Here is a 17,721-nt window from a genome sequence, read left to right on the forward strand (position 1 = left end):
GGGGGACGCCATTTTTTACACGTGTGTCACAATGGATCGGTGGACTTTTATCTGCAAAACAAATCTACCTACAGGTACAAATAAATAACCTGAACCTAAATAGTTTTTAGGTCTTGGTTTCTTCTTTTAATAGTACACTCAAGATGCTCAGCGCTTCCTTTTTATAAAATCAAAGTCATCACCTGTACCTTTCCCCCATTCCATACATATTTTACTTTGAAATTGTACATGAATCCATGAGTATAACAGAAACACATTTATAATTAGAGGAGTCACAGTCTTCAGGCGTTCTTAAACCCGGTACATTTTACAGGCCTGAGTCTTATGAAACACTGTACCTGGGACATGAACTCATAAGCTACAGTCTCGTGGTTCTCAAAGCCGATCTCCCCTGCGGCCAGCGCCCCCTGCAGGAAGAGGCGCAGAGGCAGCTCCGCCAGCTCCGCTTTGATAAGAGCACTGATGGTCTGATGTGCGAACGAGAAGATCTTCTGACACTTCTTCTCCCACTTGTCATCCTGAAGACAGACCGATGTGAAGGCATGAAACAGGATGGAGGAAACTCTAAACACAGTATGTGAGTTAGAGTGAAGGACAGTTTGCTCACCGATGAGGAGTTCTCCTTGTATCTGAAGGCCAGCTGGTAGGGAGCGAACACCAGGGGGGGCAGTGTGTAGCGGATCCGCAGGTTCCCCCCCGCACCAAAGTGTTTCCGGGCTGTGTTCAGGATCTGACCACAAAACAAGAGTTAGACCTAACAAAACACACTTAGCAATTTTATCTACCTCTGGAACAAGCTAAACTAGTTATACATATATTTATTTTTCTGGTCATTCATTACTGGATCAGTGAGCTGCGTGAGATACTGACAGGCTGTCAGGAGAGGGAGAGAGGGGGAGAGAGAGAGGGAGAGAGGAAAAGAGAGCACTTCCGCTAATTTCTCCTGTGTTATTATCCAAAGTTAATGTAAACTTGAATAATGTACTTCATTTGAATGTAATAATTAAGTTGGTTGTTGTTTGTGGAAGCTCCAGTGAATTAGCCCCATTAACTGAGTTCTAAACATCACTTTAAATGGAAGATTTCAAGTGATGTTTAAATCTTCCATTTAGGCCCCGCCCACTCGATCGGATCGGCGATCGGTATCGGCCGATACTGATTCCAGCGATCGGCCCCAAAATTGGCGATCGGAGCATCCCTAACAGAGTCAGTTAGAGATACACACGTTTCAGATCCAAAGACTGCTGCAGAGTTTCACATTCTTTAAAGCATGTTTCCACGGCAGCCACTGATTGCATTTGTTTCTCTGCGATATCAAAATCAGCATGTAATCCATCGCAGTACACATCAAGTCTGAACTGGTGGAAAAATACTTTAAAAAGGAAGCACTGCAGCAAGACTTCCTAAAGAGTCAGCAGTAACACAGTAGCAGATTAGTGTGTCTATATTCATCTGTCAGGGGGGGGGGGCCCACCAGGTACTGTTGATCCGGATCCTCAGATTTGAGCAGGTGGATGAAACGTCCCACAAGGCTTTGCTCCTCAGCAAAGTCCTCTGGGTCAGGGTCATCAGCGGGTTGGTCCGGCTGGTCCTGGATCAGTGTGGATACCAGGGACAGGATGGCGTCCACCTAGAGAAACAGCGGGGGAGGAAATTAATGTTACGTTCTTTTATTCAAATTCCTCCCTGATTTTGGCCGGTGGAGCACTGTGATGAGGTCATGGGTCTCAGTCAGAAAGTCACAGGAGTAAGGGGCCAAACCTCATCAACTGAACTCAACTACAAAAGGGCCTTCATTTTGATTAATAACCTAGAAGCACATTTCTAGAAAATGTACCCTCAGTCAAAGCATTATATTGTATGTGTCCTGTACCAGTGTCACGATAACAGGAGACAAAGAACATGTAAATATGTATATTGGTATTAACAATAGGCCAAAGTAGGAGTAATAATTTGGAAATAAAACCAAGTATCAATACCAATCAATAAGGGTGCTTCCTAAATGCTGCGTAGTTACCCTGACAGTGTAACGATAAGATGCTCTAATGATGACAAAGCGAGTTTAGATTGGTCTCGTGCTGCACACACCAGCAGCTGGTTATACCTCAGTGTTTGCATATATAGTCGCCACATTAGCAACAGCTTGTCGGGACAGTTTTACAAATCTCCAAATGTCTTTCTTTTTTTCCTGTACTTGTGAGGCTGCAGTGACTTCCTACACACTGACAGGTTTTGATGGAGCAGCGCTACAGCGTATACAGTTTCATGGTCTACTAGACTACATTTTGAGGCACAACTGTAATTGAAGGGATCACAGATCTAGGGATTCTACTCCAAGCAACAAGGAGGTAAGACGGACGGTGAGGTGAATGTTCGTAGTGGCCAAACAGTGGTACTGCACACCTGTTTCATTAAGGGCCCAAAAATGACATTCGGAAAGTGAAATCTGGAAACCAGCAGATTATTTTTGACCTGAATCCACTTCCCATATTAAACACTTAACTCTTATTAAATCACAAGGTTTTAAATTGTTTAAATGCGCTAAAAGCCGAATACGGAGTTATTCAAGACAGACGTGACACTGACGTGAAGGCGAGCGGAGGCGGGGCTTAAGGAAAACACTGCCCTAGTTAGTGTAGGCAGTGGTTCCCAACTGGGGGTACGGGGACCCCTAGGGGACTGGAAGGGAGGGGGTTTGTAGAAAATAGGGGTTGTGTCACACATTTTTTTAAATCAGTTTTCATAAGCCTGGTATCCTGCCCATGGAACTATCAAACCTTATTAGAGACAAGCAAGCTAACCTAACCCTCATTGAGAGACAATGAAAGCTCTAGTCTTAACAAAAGAGGTTGAAACTGCTAGAAGTGAGTCTTAATGTTATTCACTTTCACTGAATAATATATATTTAAAAAAGTTTAAATGCATTTGTGTAAAGGGTGAGTTATTCAAGTGATTTTCATCTAATGAGCAGTTGGGTTAAAAAGGATTACAAAGGGTTTAACACAAGATAACATGTAGGCGAATCATCACAAATGTTCTTATAGAAGGGAGAACAGCTCAAGGGGGACACAAGACAAAAAGTTTGGGAACCACTGCTGTAAGGGATCAAATTAAAGCAGGACTTCTTGGTGTACAATGCTCCATGTAGTGCTGCAGGGGAAAATGTGACGTTAAACATACACCACAGTTTCGTATGGCGGACTCCTGTTGCCGTTGGCGTCAGAAAGTCAACTCTAACAAGTAGGGGTGTAACAACTAATCGACTTAATCGATTAAAATCGATTACCAAATTAGTTGGCAACTAATTCAGTCGTCGATTCGTTGGTGACGTCATCACATGTGTTCTACACCCCGTTAAGCTCCAACGTTATCGCTCTTTTTTATCGGTACAGGAGAGATTTAAAAACATATGTCATATGTATTATTGCTACATAAACATTATATCGCAGTCTTAGTGTCGCCAACTCAGTTTCTAATATGCAATATGACTACAAAATGCGTCTATAATGTATTTTCGATCTTCCCAATTCAGACGAGCGATCTCTCCCCCGCCTGCTTGCGAGGGGGCGGGGCAGTTTACACACAGACGCAGGAGATGGCGGAGAGAACGCGCTCCGAGGTGTGGTTAAACTTTAGCCGTCTCGATGTGGACAATGCTCGTTACCAAAAGTGCAATAACAGTTTATCATATAAAGGCGGTAAAACGAGCAATTTGTCTAAACATTTAGCAAAAGTGCACCACATTCAGACGGAGGAATGCACCGGGTTCGACTGTCTTTCTAGTAGCTCTGTAGCCCCGTCCACGAGTAACGTTTCCACGACAGGTGTTATGTATGCTAACAGCAACACACAGAGTTAACTCAGTTATAAAAACATAGGTTAATGATTAGAGGTAACTGAGTTATTTTGTTAAAGTTTCAGCTATTCTGTTTACAGTTCTGTCATCACATTATTTAATATGATTTGTTTCTTTTGATGTGAAATATTATGCATTTAATTAAAATAAAAAGCAATGTTAGTTTTGTTCACAATTTGTTTAGTTAGTTTACCTTATTTCTTGTCAAAAGAACCGTTAATACTATCGTTAAAAGGACCGGATCGATAAGCAGTATTGATATAAGTAGTAGTACAGTTAAAACTTTAACGATCCGAATAATCGATTAATCGTTTCATTAATCGATAAATTAATCGATTATCAAATTAGTCGTTTGTTGCAGCCCTACTAACAAGAAGAACAGCTAAAAGGGTGTGATAGATAGTCTAAGGTCGCATTTACACCAGCCTTGTATAGTCCGGTTGAATCGAACCCTGGTGCGTTTAGCCGCTTGGTGCGGTTCATTTGGGTCGGTGTGAACACAGTCCGAGACCTCTTAAGTGAACTAAACAACCGGACTCTGGTCCGCTAAAAGGGGTGGTCTCGGACCGCTTGCTAGTGAACTCTGGAGCGTTTCATCACTGGTGTGAACGCAGTCCGCACCAAAACATAGGAAGCGTAGTATTTACGTGTCACAAGTTGCTGTTGATATGCTCTCCAGATTAACAGCAGCATGAGAATAACCTGCCGAAAGTGCCGATGCTCCATGGCGGAGGCTCCGGTAGAAATTGCCGGGTTTTGCGTTTTTACCCCCTTAGTGTCTGACCAATGGTTGGACAGCATTTCCGTGCACATGACTTGTGTTTAAAGTTTATAGTTTGTTTGAGTTTTGCCCGTTTGAACGCAAACCGAACCTTCTGATAAATGTAACAATGTAACAAACTGTGGTCTGGTGAGCACCAGAGAAGCGGACTATTCGGTGTGAATGCGACCTAAGACCACAATATCCGTCTGTCCGTGCGTGTGTGTGTGTTTGTGTGCGTGTGTGTCTGCCCGCCCCTCCTGTCACAAAGCAACAATGCCTTCAGAGCTGAACCAGTGGTGAGGGTCTGACCTGCTCCTGGGCCAGGATGGTGGTGTTGTAGTCCAGCGTGTTGCTCAGCACGTAGCAGCTCATGCTCTTGCGTGACTCGAAGTCGAAGTACTCGAAGAGCGGAGGGAAGTGTTTGAGCTGCAGCACCGTCAGGACGTTATTGTAGGTGTCTACCGGGATCTTCAGCAGGCGGGTCAGCTCCTTGGACACTGCGCTGCTAGTCGCTATGCTGGAGGGGGGGGGAACCAGAGAGACACATGAGAGGGAATGCAGGCCAGGCAAAGAGGCTAATGATCTATTTTCAATTATGTCAGTGATAACAACATGTACATGGAGTAACAGTGCTTCATGAGTATCATTTCTGATCACTGTCCAACTTTATTCTCCCTCCTCTCTTAACAATTACTCTTTCCTTTTCTGTCTCTCGTCTGTGAACACAAACGTCTGTCTTCTTGTGTGTCAGGACTTTGAGGACTTACTGTTCCAGGTTGAGCTTGTTGAAGATCTCCACAGTACTCTCCAGGACTTTGTCTACGTAGTCCACACGGTCAGGGTAGCACTTCATGGCCAGGTTGATGAGAGAAACCTGCAGAGAGACCACGTCCTCTGAGGGCATGTCCTGGCGAGACTGGAGGAGGGTCAGAGAGGGTGAGGTTAGTCCAACGTTAGTATTGGTGGTGCTGGTGCTTTTGTGAAACGTATTACTGTTAGTACAGGCTGCTGCTTCACTACTTCAGACTGTAACGTCACTATTGATATTATAACAGTGATATCTGCAACATTTATTTAATGAATTACAGGATTCTATTTATTTAGTTTTATACTTATTTTAACCCTGGATATGTTCTTATTTTGTTAAAGTGTGCTTGCATTTTTATTTTTCAATTGATCTGTCTCTTTGCTGTAACTCTGTGGGACTTGTAGAGGATTTCTCATTCTAAAGTTAAAGCCCTGTCAGATTGGGAGGGATAACCCCACAATAATTAACATTGAATCATATTTACTCTATCAAATATTACACTTACAGCAATTTGGATATTGAACTAGGCCATTTTGCAATTTTGATCAAATGTAAATGACCTGTGCAGACCTAACTATTCAACACAAAATAGTGTTTCCTTGTAACTCATATGTATTAAATATAAACTACACTGTATATGACATGAAACCTTTAATATCCAAATGTGAAAGCGTGAAATCATACATCAGAAGTGTTAAGGTCTGATGTAGTCAGACTGCTGCTTTGCTACTTTGGATGTGTTTGTACTGATTAATGAAATGATCTTTTAAACTCAGTATAACCTACTTGAATGACGGTGGCTACTTGTTGAGAGAAGATGTCGAACAGTTTGATCTCAGCTGGAATGCCGGGCCCGTCTTCTCGATGAGCGAACAGAGCCAGTCTGAAACAAACAGAAAGTGAGTGCATCCACCAACAGGCAGCAGAGCTGGGCTCACACATTTTTCTTTAACGAGTCACTTCACACTAAATCCACTTTTTAATTGTTCATTGACCTTATTTTCCAAAGACGCAGTGATACTCTCACAGTGAAAAGACAAAGCTTATTTTGAAATTAGCTACGCGAACTAGCAGAGAGGCTAAGTGTACCTGTCAATGAGGGCAATGATGATGTTCTTGACGTTGACGTGTTGGTGGAGATCAGCACAGGAGCGCAGGAAGGGGTTGAGGGTCTGAAGGTGGAACTCGTCTGGGAAAACCTGACAACAGAAGAGTCTTTTAGTCCAGGAGGGGAGGGCTCTGCTGTAGCAGGGTGTGGAGGGACAGTGGATTCTACATACACATGGATTCAGTGCAATCTGTTCTCCTCCTCTTTCTTCAACAATGAAAGCCCCTACCAATAAGTGGAGTTCCATTAACAGAATATCCTAACATGTCCTGAAGATAGTTACATTTGAGCATTCAAAGATATTCTTATAGAGGGTTGAACAACTGTGCAATGAAGAGGTCCTCGTTTCCCAGGAAACGGGGGGACAACATCAAAAAAATTGTTTCCACCAAATTGTCATTTAAACATTGGTACTATTAACTAGCCCTTTTATAGATTGCCCTATGTTGTTGCCTATAACATTGTTCATATTGTACTTGAATTTAATTATTTGGAATAGACTTGCATTGGATTATGCAATAATGAACTCAGGCTTGGGGGGGGATGGATTACAAGTACTGGAATGACATAATCATCAGACAAAAAAAGGTAACTGCATTCCTTTAAGGTGAAATAAGACAAATGTTAAATCAGATTACTGGTACGTTTTATAAAAATGGGGATAACTAGCAGGATTACAATTTTACAATACATTTACAAATAAAGATCAGTGTACCATAGGTAGACGTCAATTATGTTAAATGTCTTTTTGTGGACAACTGATTTATTCAATAAAAATATTTTAAGCTTTTAATAAAGTATGAAACTAAAACAGAATTTGTAAACCATTATTTTGTATACCTAGCCTATCATTTAAGATGACACATTTTGATCCTAAATATCTTTCTTTCTTCTTTTCTATAGTCACATTGTTCTGTTGTCTTACATAATAAACTTCAGTCAAAAAGATTGTATTGATATTTATTTTCGCTTTAAAAAAATGTGCATTGCATTTGATATTGAGGTTATCCAAAAGCTAACGGAAAGTATTCAGGTTACTTTTTGACTTTGATACTCATATTCAGACTTTTACAGGTTACGAGTAATCGTAACAGTTTACATTTTTGAAGTTACCTTCCCAGCCCTTCATGTACTGTATACTGACGATAATAAAAGCTGTAATCTCCGGTGTGTACCTGAATGATGCACTCCATGAGATACTCCTGAGCCAGAGAGTCTCTGCAGTTTACCACCTGCTCCAGCACTCCTGAGAGAACAATCTGGAGACACAAACAGCAAACACATACACACACAGGACAAAATGCCCTATAAGCCAAATGATTGTACATTTGTGTCTTTGGATTTTGCCGTAGTGAAGGCCGAACCATCATTTTGTTGTCTTAGAACAATTTAAAATAACCAGACAAATCTGGCCTCATTTTTGTTCGCTCTATTAAAAAAGTTGTACACTTTGACATAATTAATTTCCCAACCTTAATGACTTGATTGTGCACAAACCTGTTTGTACTTCTCCACGTTGACCCCCTCCAGCTGGCTGAGGCGCACCAGGTTGGTTCCCACCAGGATCCTCAGCTCCTGCCGCTCCTTCTCCCTCTTCTCTCGGTCTCGGCTGTGTCCCTGGTGCTGCATCCTCACCCACAGCTTGTTCATCTCAGCAAAGTTGAGCAGGACAAAGTCGATGGAGTCGTTGATGTCACCAGTCATCTCCTCTGTTCCCCTGAGATCAAAACATGAAGAGTTTAGAGCAGTATTCAAAACTAAAGTCAAGTTCCCTTTCTATCCAAAATGGAAACGAGAAGCGCAATATCAACATCATGTTTTGTGAGCAGAGCGGTTACGAACCGATTCATGAAGTTAATTGTGCCAGTCTTCTTCGAGTGTTGTACTTGTACATTAGTCTTATATTTAGAAATCCCAAAGTAAAAAAATAAAAACAAAAGCTTTTCCTGTAGCTATCCCATTGTGATAGTTTAAGAATTAGATTTGTACATTTCCTTTTTTGGTATTATGTTAACTTTACATTCATTCTCCAAAGTATTTCAAATTCAGATTGTAAAACCTGTTTTAGTATTTATTTTCTCTCCCTGATTTGCTGTGAACTTGGTTAAGACATAAAAGGTGCTGCTTCACAGGACTGATGACTTTTCAACATCTTGATGGTAGTATCGGGATGTTGTGGATGAGGGACACTCAGAGAGGCTGTCTTACTCTGGCTGCTCTCCATCGTCTGGCAGGATGTTGCGGGTGCACTGCAGGAGGTAGTTTCTGAGGAAGAGGCCCCTGAGAGGGTGCTGGACCCCCCGGCACATCTCCACCAGGTCCTTCAGGATGTCCTTACGGGACTGAGGGAAGGAGCGCACGTACACCACCCCCACAGTGATGAGCAGGTAGCTGGGGAGGGAGGAGCGTAAGAGGATTGATGGTGAAAGACAACAGAAATCTGTATGAAGCCTGACATGTGCAGTATCTATGAGAGAACATGCTGAACTTAAATGGAGTGAGCAACGTTACGCAAAGTATGTGAAGAACATACCAAGTATGAATAGTGAATCAACTAGAAAGCCATGATGCATTTGCCTGGTATTGTTTGAAAGATAAGAAGCTAATGGAAATGAATTGAGGTGCAATAAAGCAAATCATATTCATATGTTTTGCACCTAGTATATAATCACATTTTTGAAAGAACAAATATCAAATAGTATTAATGGAACTAAATGTAATCTGCTCCTCTTCACTACAACTTGGATTGTACATTTGATTAGCTTAAATCCAACATCATGACAGCGTATAGAAATATACACTCGGGGCTCTCCTTGCTTTGGGCATCTTCACTGTTAACATGTTTACACTTTACTGGGAGTTTTATTTCACTTCAATGGAGCCATTTTACAAATAACACAAACATCTATGAAGTATTAACAGGTTTGTCATTTTGTTAAATATATGCCTCAGTCCTGGAAGACTTCCCAATAACGCTGCCCTCTCCTGTCTCTCACTGCCCCAGCCTCAGCATCCCTCATGTCCATGTAGTCATTCAATTATGTCCTTCTCTGGCAAACCTAACATATGCCTGATCAAATATTTAGGAACGAAACAGATTTGTCCTCGTGACTGTAAAATGTCATAAATAAGTCAATAAAAGGGGGCAAATAAATAAATACAGTGTTGCCTTAGTGTGCATTTAAAGGATCAGAGTTGTTTGTTTCCAGCCAAACCAAACATGTTATTGTAAAGAGGGAATAACTCAGATATTTTAAAGACAACGTATATTGGTTATGGTCATGTTTGATGTTGGTACTCACAGTCTGGGGATGATGTTGCCTGCGTACTGCACCAGCTCATACAGATCTGCCACCTTACGTCCTTTGGCAAACTCATCAGTCAGATACACTTCCAGGTAGTGCAGTTCATCAGAGATAGCCATGTCTAAAGGGACAGTTAGGGAGCAGTGCACAGCCTCCATGGACCCTCCACAAACAACATAAGCTCATTATTGCAACTGCTTTAACCCTCCCTCAAGTTTCTACACAGGCAGTGTTTGGCACAGTACTGCACAGCTCACCAGAGTTTCAGCAGCACTCAAACTCCAGTACCAAGTCACTGGAGTTCCACTCTAGTATCTCCAAGACATATCGCCTGTACTCTACTATGTTCATTGTGAACAGCCCGTTATAATGATAGAGGGGAAACAACTACCGTAATTTTCGGACTATAAGCCGCGCCTTTTTTCCCATTTTTCGACGCTGCGGCTTATATAACGGTGCGGCTAATCTATGGACTTTTACAGCTAACGGCCACTAGGGGACCTCCTAAATCTATGGATTTTACAGGTTACAGTCCACCACCTTTAACTCTATGGGCTCTATGGCCGGTCCGCGGACCCCACCTTTAAGCGGTGGGCTCCAGCAGGAAAAGCTGGAGGCCGGAAAAGAGTGAGACAGGTAGCGCGCAAAAGTAAAAGTGGAACCGAGAGTGGTACGAGAGACAGAACGAGAACAAGACAGACAGACGTTACGAGAGCGAGACAGTTTGTCCCCGTACCACTGGTTGAAAACCGCTGCTGTAGATCACTGCCGGTACGTGCGCTGGGAGCGCACCGTTTAAGTTTGAAAGTTGAAAAGTTTGTGTGTCTGAAATGCTATGTGATACAGTACAGTTTACACAGCACAGTACATGTTCTGTAGCTACTATTGCACTAAATGGTAACACTTGAATACGTTATGCAAATATGCAACTTGTTTGTTGAAATGTTAATAAATGGGAGCTTTCCTCAAGCAGCCATCTCTTTCCCGACAATCCCCTCTGTGCACGAACCCTTACATATGGTAATTAAACATTAAAACACCTGCGGTTTATCAGTGCGGCTTATATATGTACACATCATTCAATTTAGCTGCTGCGGCTTATATTCAGGTGCGCCTTATAGTCCGAAAATTACGGTAGTCATACAGCCTAAACAAGTCACGGTCAACTTCTTAGAAGATTAATGGTGAAACATTCAGATATAAAGAAAATGCTTTTGTGGCAAATCTGTTCTTTCATGATCAGCAAGCACAGCTCACCTACACTGGCTTAAATGGAGACACTGTCCATAAAAACAAGTTTTGTCAGATGCTTTTCTAGGAGACAGGCCAGCACTAGTTATTATACAGACAAACATGTTTAGATAAGATTACATACAAAATGTATGTGATGTTACAAAGATATATGTGAAGTGAGCACAAATGTATCATAGCATTGCCATATGTCCATTTAAGTGACATTTCCAACATGCATACATTGTAGCTGTTGAGGATACAGAGCTCATAGTAGCTCTTTGGAGACAGCATGGAGGTCCGGAGCTCCCCAAGCATGTTGGAGGCGTGCTTCAGGGCATCCATCAGCTTGTTCTTGTCCTGCAGGAACAAACCAATCAGGCTGTTAACATGCACAATAATCACACCTGGGGCTCAACCCTAACCCTTCAATTGTGTTGTGTTTGTCAGATAGTTTACATTTTTTTTCTTCATGGTCAACCTTTATATTTTCACTCTTATAGTTCCGTTTTATCTTCCATTTTGAGATGTTTATTTTCTACTCTTTTATTTGGAATGATGTGCAATACTTGTTTTACATGCTGCTGAATTGAAAACATGTCCTACTTTGGGATTGATAAAGTATATCTTATCTTATTAAAACATAATCATGCTGTCGTCACTGCTGTACTCTACATGCTGGTTCATTTACTTCCCAGTGAGACCACATACAAGGACACATTTTTCTTTACTTTAAATACTCTTTTAGCAACTTATTGTAAAGCATGCCCATAGCACTGACATGCATTCCTAGGTGTTTTGTTTTGAATATGGGTTAACTCCAATATGTCCAACAAATATGTACAACCATAAGCTGTAATTTATTTTAGGCATAAAACTGAACGAGGGGGGTCACAAGAACAGGAAATTCAGTACCATGCCAACATTCTGTGTATGTGATGGTACTCTTTATCACACAGCTACCAGGACGATACTGACGTTGTACTGTCGCCCCTGGGACGATAGAAAGTGTAATTGATTGCCCTGATAATGCTACTCTGTGAACAACAAATCCTTGTTGAGAATTAGCAGCAGGAGAGAAAGGTAACGTTAGCTGTGAGCTAGTAGCTGTAAGCAGCCGTTGGAAACACAGTCCTGCTTGGGTAAACAATAGAGCTAACATTTAACGTTAACAGAGCGAGGTTCCATTGAATTACATTATGACGCCTTCAAACGCCATTTGGCAGAGGAAAATTATAATATTTGCAGTATGTATAAATGTTATCTCGTAAAGTGTAGTAAATGATGAGAAACTCGAATTGAGTGTTTAAAGTATTTGACATATGAAACAGTTTTTATAGATTTTAAATGTGTTTATTGTGATGTGTTCAACTTCCTAACCCTAGCTCTAAATGTAAATAGTTTTTTTGTTTATTACCGTGGTACCGTGAATAGGATATAAAGAATCATGTCATTTGACTGGTAATGGAAGAGACTTCTACATTTCTGTTAGGGTGACATCCTGTTGGCTATAGATGCTCAAGGTACACTAATGTCCTTTGATGCCAGTTGATGAACCCATTTCCATAAAGAAAACTGATCAATGGAATAGAAGACGTGCCAGTATGTCCCTGATTATAGGTCCTAAAGGCAGGGTAGCTCACCAGCAAAACAGTGGGTTTAAACAATTATTCAACTAAAACCATATATTTCACATACTGAAGCAACCTACCAGGCATCGCTTCATCTGGAAGGACTGGACCTTCACAGCCTGCACCGCTTCATCCAGAAGCTTCTCCTGTTCGTCCTGGGGAGACTGCGAGGTGGGCTGAAGACCAGGAGATTAAACACAACTTATTTCAATCTTGATTTACACTGTGATGAATAAATCAATACAGTCCAACAGTCACTTTAACCAGTGCTGGAGAAGTACTGAAATGTTTTACTAAAGTGATACTACATTTTAAAACGACCTGGTTACAACTCAAAGACCAGCATTCAACATTTTACTGAAGAAAGAGTACTGGCATCGAAAAATATAATAAAAACATAAATAAGTTTTAAAGTAAAAGTACTCATTATGTGCAATGGGAAAGTCCAGAATCATATACATTAAAGGTCCCATGTCATGGCCATTTCTACTGATCATATTTCCATTGTTGAGGTCTACTAGAATAGATTTATATTGTGCAATTTTCCAAACTCACATTGGTTTCTCATACAGTGTCATGTCTAAGAAACTTATAGTGAAAGTTTATTCTTTGTTAGTTTTGTCATGTCCCTTTGCCCTGTCCTTTATGTTTATCCCCTTAATTAATTCTCCCTCTCATTTCAGGCCTCCACGCTCCCCGCCCCCTTCCGTCTCCTGCGTCCTTGATTATTTTCCCCGCCCTGATTGTTTCCACCTGTGTCCCCTTTACCTGTGTATATACGGTGTTAGCTCCCTCCTGTTCATTGTCAGTTCGTTGTCTCTATGACCTACATTCCTGCTTACCTCACGGACTTCTCACGGATCTATGTTATTGATCATTGTTCTAGTTTTCCTCGAAAGAGTGTTTTGTTTTGTTTTGCTTGTAAAGTCTTTATTTTGAAACACTATCCGAGTCTGAGTTTGAGTCGTGCAATTGAGTTCATGCCTCAGAGTTCACTCCTTGACATACACTATCTCTGTATAGTATGTGTATTCACTCTCTGTCCTAAACGGCTTGATGATAAACAGAGGAGAATGCTGCGTGGGGTCTGGGTGCCGTGTTGGCGGGACGTTGCGAGGCTCGCTGCTGCGAGGAGCGGACAGTGTGAGACAGGGTCGGCGAGACAGCGAGACAAAGCGAAACCCAGCCCGACACACACACACACACACACACACACACACACACACACACACACACACACACACACACACACACACACACACACACACACACACACACACACACACACACACGAAATTGGCAGAGTTGCAGCTGAGAAAAGATTGAGTGTGTGAGGAAGGACTTAACCTAACGGCTCCGCAGACGTAACGTAACGGCTCCACGGATTGGTCCATTTGGGCACGTCACTGTACCCAGGAAGAAAACAATGGAAAAAGAGAAATGTCCAACGAGGTGTTCTGGGGCAGCATAGAGAGGTATTTTCTGTGTTAGAGTTTTACTCGCGTCAGGGTGTGCTTTGAGGGTTTTTGACTCTGCAGACCGTTTACATACAGAAAAACCTTCATAACACACAAGGAGACGGGTAATAACCGGGAAAGCATGACATGGGACCTTTAAGTAGTGGATTGTGATCTTTGATGCAGTAATGTGTTCATCACTGCTGCTAAATGAGGAGGTCATTTCAATTACTACTGCTGGATATCCTATGGTATAATTATATTTATTTATAAGAGTATTTTTTTGTATTAGTTAACCATTTAAATCTGTAAATTAGCAAAAGTTGTCTAAAAAAAAAGTTGATAAATGTAATGGAGTAAAACATAAAGTAATGGCTTCCAAAATGTATTGGGAGCGGAAGTGAAAAGTAGCATACAATGGAATTACACAGTCCAAGTACCCCACATTTGTACTCAAATAGACTATAATGCTACAGTAAATGTACTTAGTTTCATTCCATATCTGTAGTTTTAATCTAGTTAAAGCAGTTGACTGGACTGAATTACAAATGGAACCGTGAAAAGGACCTTATCCACATCACTTTAGGTAAATAAAATAAGAACATGCTTGATACAAACTTACAGAGTACAATTAAAACATACAAGACATGACAATGTTTTATTTTAATGTATTGACTTCCAAAACACTGGCTGCTGCAAATAAGTGAAATACTCGTCAACCCCAATTCCAACTAAAGCCCACATCTAGCGTAAAGACAGCCTACTGTTTACGGAGGACGTATACATGTCCGCAGGAACAATGTGTGTACAAATAGGCATTCTATTGTACGAACACTTATGAAATAATATGGTTTATGTGTTCTTGCCTTATGGCATTTTGGGAATGGCACCGCTGCTAATCAGCTGACATAGTTCCTGCTGTTTATCCGGTGCAGGCCATAACATTAGCTCAGTAAATGTGACACAGCAGAGCGGAAGAGAAACGCTAGGCTAACAACAGCTAGCCTTACTGTTACACTTCTTTAGTCCCATAAATCTAAAACAGGCTACACTCACTGACCCCATTAAACTGTATCATGAGACGGAATATCAGGATGTGATGAATGTGCTTTTGAATACAATACAATTAAAGTAAAACCACTAGCTTCTGGCTTGTTTTCAGCTGCAGTGTTAGCCTAGCCAGTCGCTGTCTGACGCTGCCTCAGAGGCGTTAGGCCACAGCAGCTTCACGTACAGCCTTTACACCAACTGAAGGGACACACTGTATGATAGGTGTTGCATTCAACGAAACCGAACACAAGCAGGCAAACAGAGGAAGCGTTTAAATGCATACAATAATGCTGTATTTAGAAAACTTCTTACCATGATTATTTGATGTGTCTCTGCCTGTGGTCTCTGCTCAGTCGGAGAGGCTGCCTGTCATGTGACACATTAATGCTGCCTTCACGGTCCGCATTCAGCTACACCTCTCAGGGGAGGCGGGGCCAGTGCACCACATAGACTGTTTACTGTATATAAAGTGTCCTACCATAAACTCTATAAATGAAGTTTTACACCACATAATGTATATTTAAAGTGTAACACCATACACTCTATATATAAAGTCTAACACCATAGAGTGTATTTAAAGTGTAAAGCCATAAACTGTATATAAAGTGTACCACCATCACTGTTGGGGTAGTGAAAAAAAAAAGAAGTAATGCATTACATGACTTTTACTTAAAAAAAGTAATGACTTACTTCACTAAATTACTCACTCTCAGATGGTAAGGTAAGGTAGATGGACAGTGGCGGCCGGCCCATAGGGAGGCTAAGGGCGCCGCCCCACCTCTTCCCACATTACAAATAATAAAAAAAAAAAATATATATATATATATATATTTTTTTAAAATATATATTTTTTTAAATATATTTTTTAATTAAAATGTTTAATGAACAAGGTAAATATTAAATAATTGGTATCAGTAAAATGTATAATCTACAATAAAATCTCGTTTAAAATGGTGTTACGATGTCTAAAGTTACTGATAAGTCACATGTTTCCGGCCTGGCCTTGCCCGTGTATCATTACCCTCTCTCGTCTGGGCGCAAGGAGAGGAGCCCTCAACCAGTGCAGCAGCAGCCACTAGCAGCTGACTGTTGCTATCTGTAAGCTATGGCTCCGAAACATAATTTCAGCCAATCAGCGTCGTCAAATCTGATGATCACCGGGCGCCAATGTCAGCGCCCGGTGCAGGGTTATGGCTAGAAAGGATCCGTCTTGTGTAAAACTCTCGCGAGAGTTTGCGAGTCACGTGGCTGAATGTTTACGTTTGACAGGCAGCCTTTCAGTGACGATCGTTAACATCAGTGGGCCACAGCAAATGATGGTGAGAAGCTAAACTATCTATTAATTATGTCAATTACAGGGAGTGTGATTGTAACTGTGTGTTACTAGCTGGATGCAAAGAGGTAAACACTGTCTTTTGTTTCCCATGCTTGCTCTTCAAACAGCCGGGGACAGATACTATGTGTCCGTGCTAAATAAACACACACACACACACACACACACACACACACACACACACACACACACACACACACACACACACACACACACACACACACACACACACAAGTTTTGACAGCATCCATCAAACTAGATGTTTTGCCTTAATGGTCTGTTTTCTAATATTTGTGTTTCTGAACCACGTCTGTGTCTGCATATAATGTTCGTATTTAGTCTCCTCAGGGTTCCCGCGGGGTCTTAAAAAGTCTTACATTTGATAATCTGAATGTAAGGCCTTAAAAAGGTCTTAAATATGACCAAAAAAATAAGAAAGGTCTTAAATATGATTTAGAAGGTCTTACAAATGATCAGATTTGAAAGGTACTTCTGTGTTGCGATAGCGTCTAAATGTGTTTTGGGGGAAATGTCCGGGCTGCAAAGTAACCAGTACGGTAATAGCCTTTCAGTTCCCCCCAACAATTTGTATTGAATTAAATCAACATGGAACCAGTAATCACTAACTTTGTTTCCCCCGGCCCCTTATTGGAGAACACCCAGCTAGTAACCTGGCAACCAAGCTTCAGCTTGCGGCAGTCAGAAACTCATGTATCTTCGAATCTACTTACAAATTAATAAGGGGAAGTGTCAGTTCAACCGTATTTGGTTGGAAAACATCTAATTTAGTGCTTGGTTGAAACCAGTGGAGGGGAACGTGTTTGAAGCCCGCCGCACCATTTGCAAAAGAAATAAGCGTTTGTTTTGCTAATGTAGCGTTAGCCAGTGGAGCGTTAGCTAGTGCAGCAGCTCCCGCAACAACACCGGGGGACCTCCGGGCGACGTTTGGGTCTACGTCAACCCTAAAAGCGGAGGTGCTGTAGACGCTAAATACCATAGCTAAACACCAATCATACAACAGCAACGATGAAATAGTGTAGCCAATTTAATTTAAGGGATAATTTCTCAAAATGTTCCCCGTGTGGTTTATTCACCATTACAATAGCCCCACCTAAAATAATTTCCACTAGCCGCCACTGTAATTAATGTACTTATTGCAGCAGTATGCATAGATTTGGTA

At 41.4% G+C, this 17,721-nt stretch overlaps 1 protein-coding gene across 2 annotated transcripts; it reads right to left on the minus strand.

The window, feature by feature from the left end:
* Positions 1-37: 37 nt before the first annotated feature.
* Positions 38-15,624, minus strand: vps35 (VPS35 retromer complex component). Of its 2 annotated transcripts, none has more exons than XM_010773123.1 (14): positions 15,521-15,624; positions 12,782-12,877; positions 11,334-11,430; positions 9,838-9,961; positions 8,744-8,926; positions 8,033-8,252; positions 7,711-7,794; positions 6,517-6,626; positions 6,214-6,310; positions 5,387-5,535; positions 4,929-5,136; positions 1,475-1,630; positions 608-730; positions 38-518 (listed from the first exon to the last, which is right to left on the minus strand). In XM_010773123.1, exons 1-14 carry the CDS (start codon positions 15,521-15,523, stop codon positions 282-284), a joined length of 1,887 nt encoding a protein of 628 aa, XP_010771425.1. In that variant the 5' UTR covers positions 15,524-15,624; the 3' UTR covers positions 38-281. The 2 variants fall into 2 exon arrangements, with proteins under 2 accessions (XP_010771425.1, XP_010771426.1); XM_010773124.1 differs by lacking the exon at positions 15,521-15,624 and adding an exon at positions 13,257-13,273.
* Between the last annotated feature and the right edge of the window lie 2,097 nt (positions 15,625-17,721).

Source organism: Notothenia coriiceps, unplaced genomic scaffold (genome assembly GCF_000735185.1).
Source record: "Notothenia coriiceps isolate Sejong01 unplaced genomic scaffold, NC01 NC01_scaffold00012100, whole genome shotgun sequence".
NCBI lineage: Eukaryota > Metazoa > Chordata > Actinopteri > Perciformes > Nototheniidae > Notothenia > Notothenia coriiceps.

What these genes read in the sequence shown, in the direction of transcription:
- vps35 (XM_010773123.1), bottom strand. An exon ending in ACGTGGAGAAGTACAAACAG is followed by an intron (nt 7,795 to 8,032) that starts GTTTGTGCACAA and finishes TTGTGTCTCCAG; the next exon opens with ATTGTTCTCTCAGGAGTGCT. An exon ending in ATCATTGCCCTCATTGACAG is followed by an intron (nt 6,311 to 6,516) that starts GTACACTTAGCC and finishes TGTTTGTTTCAG; the next exon opens with ACTGGCTCTGTTCGCTCATC.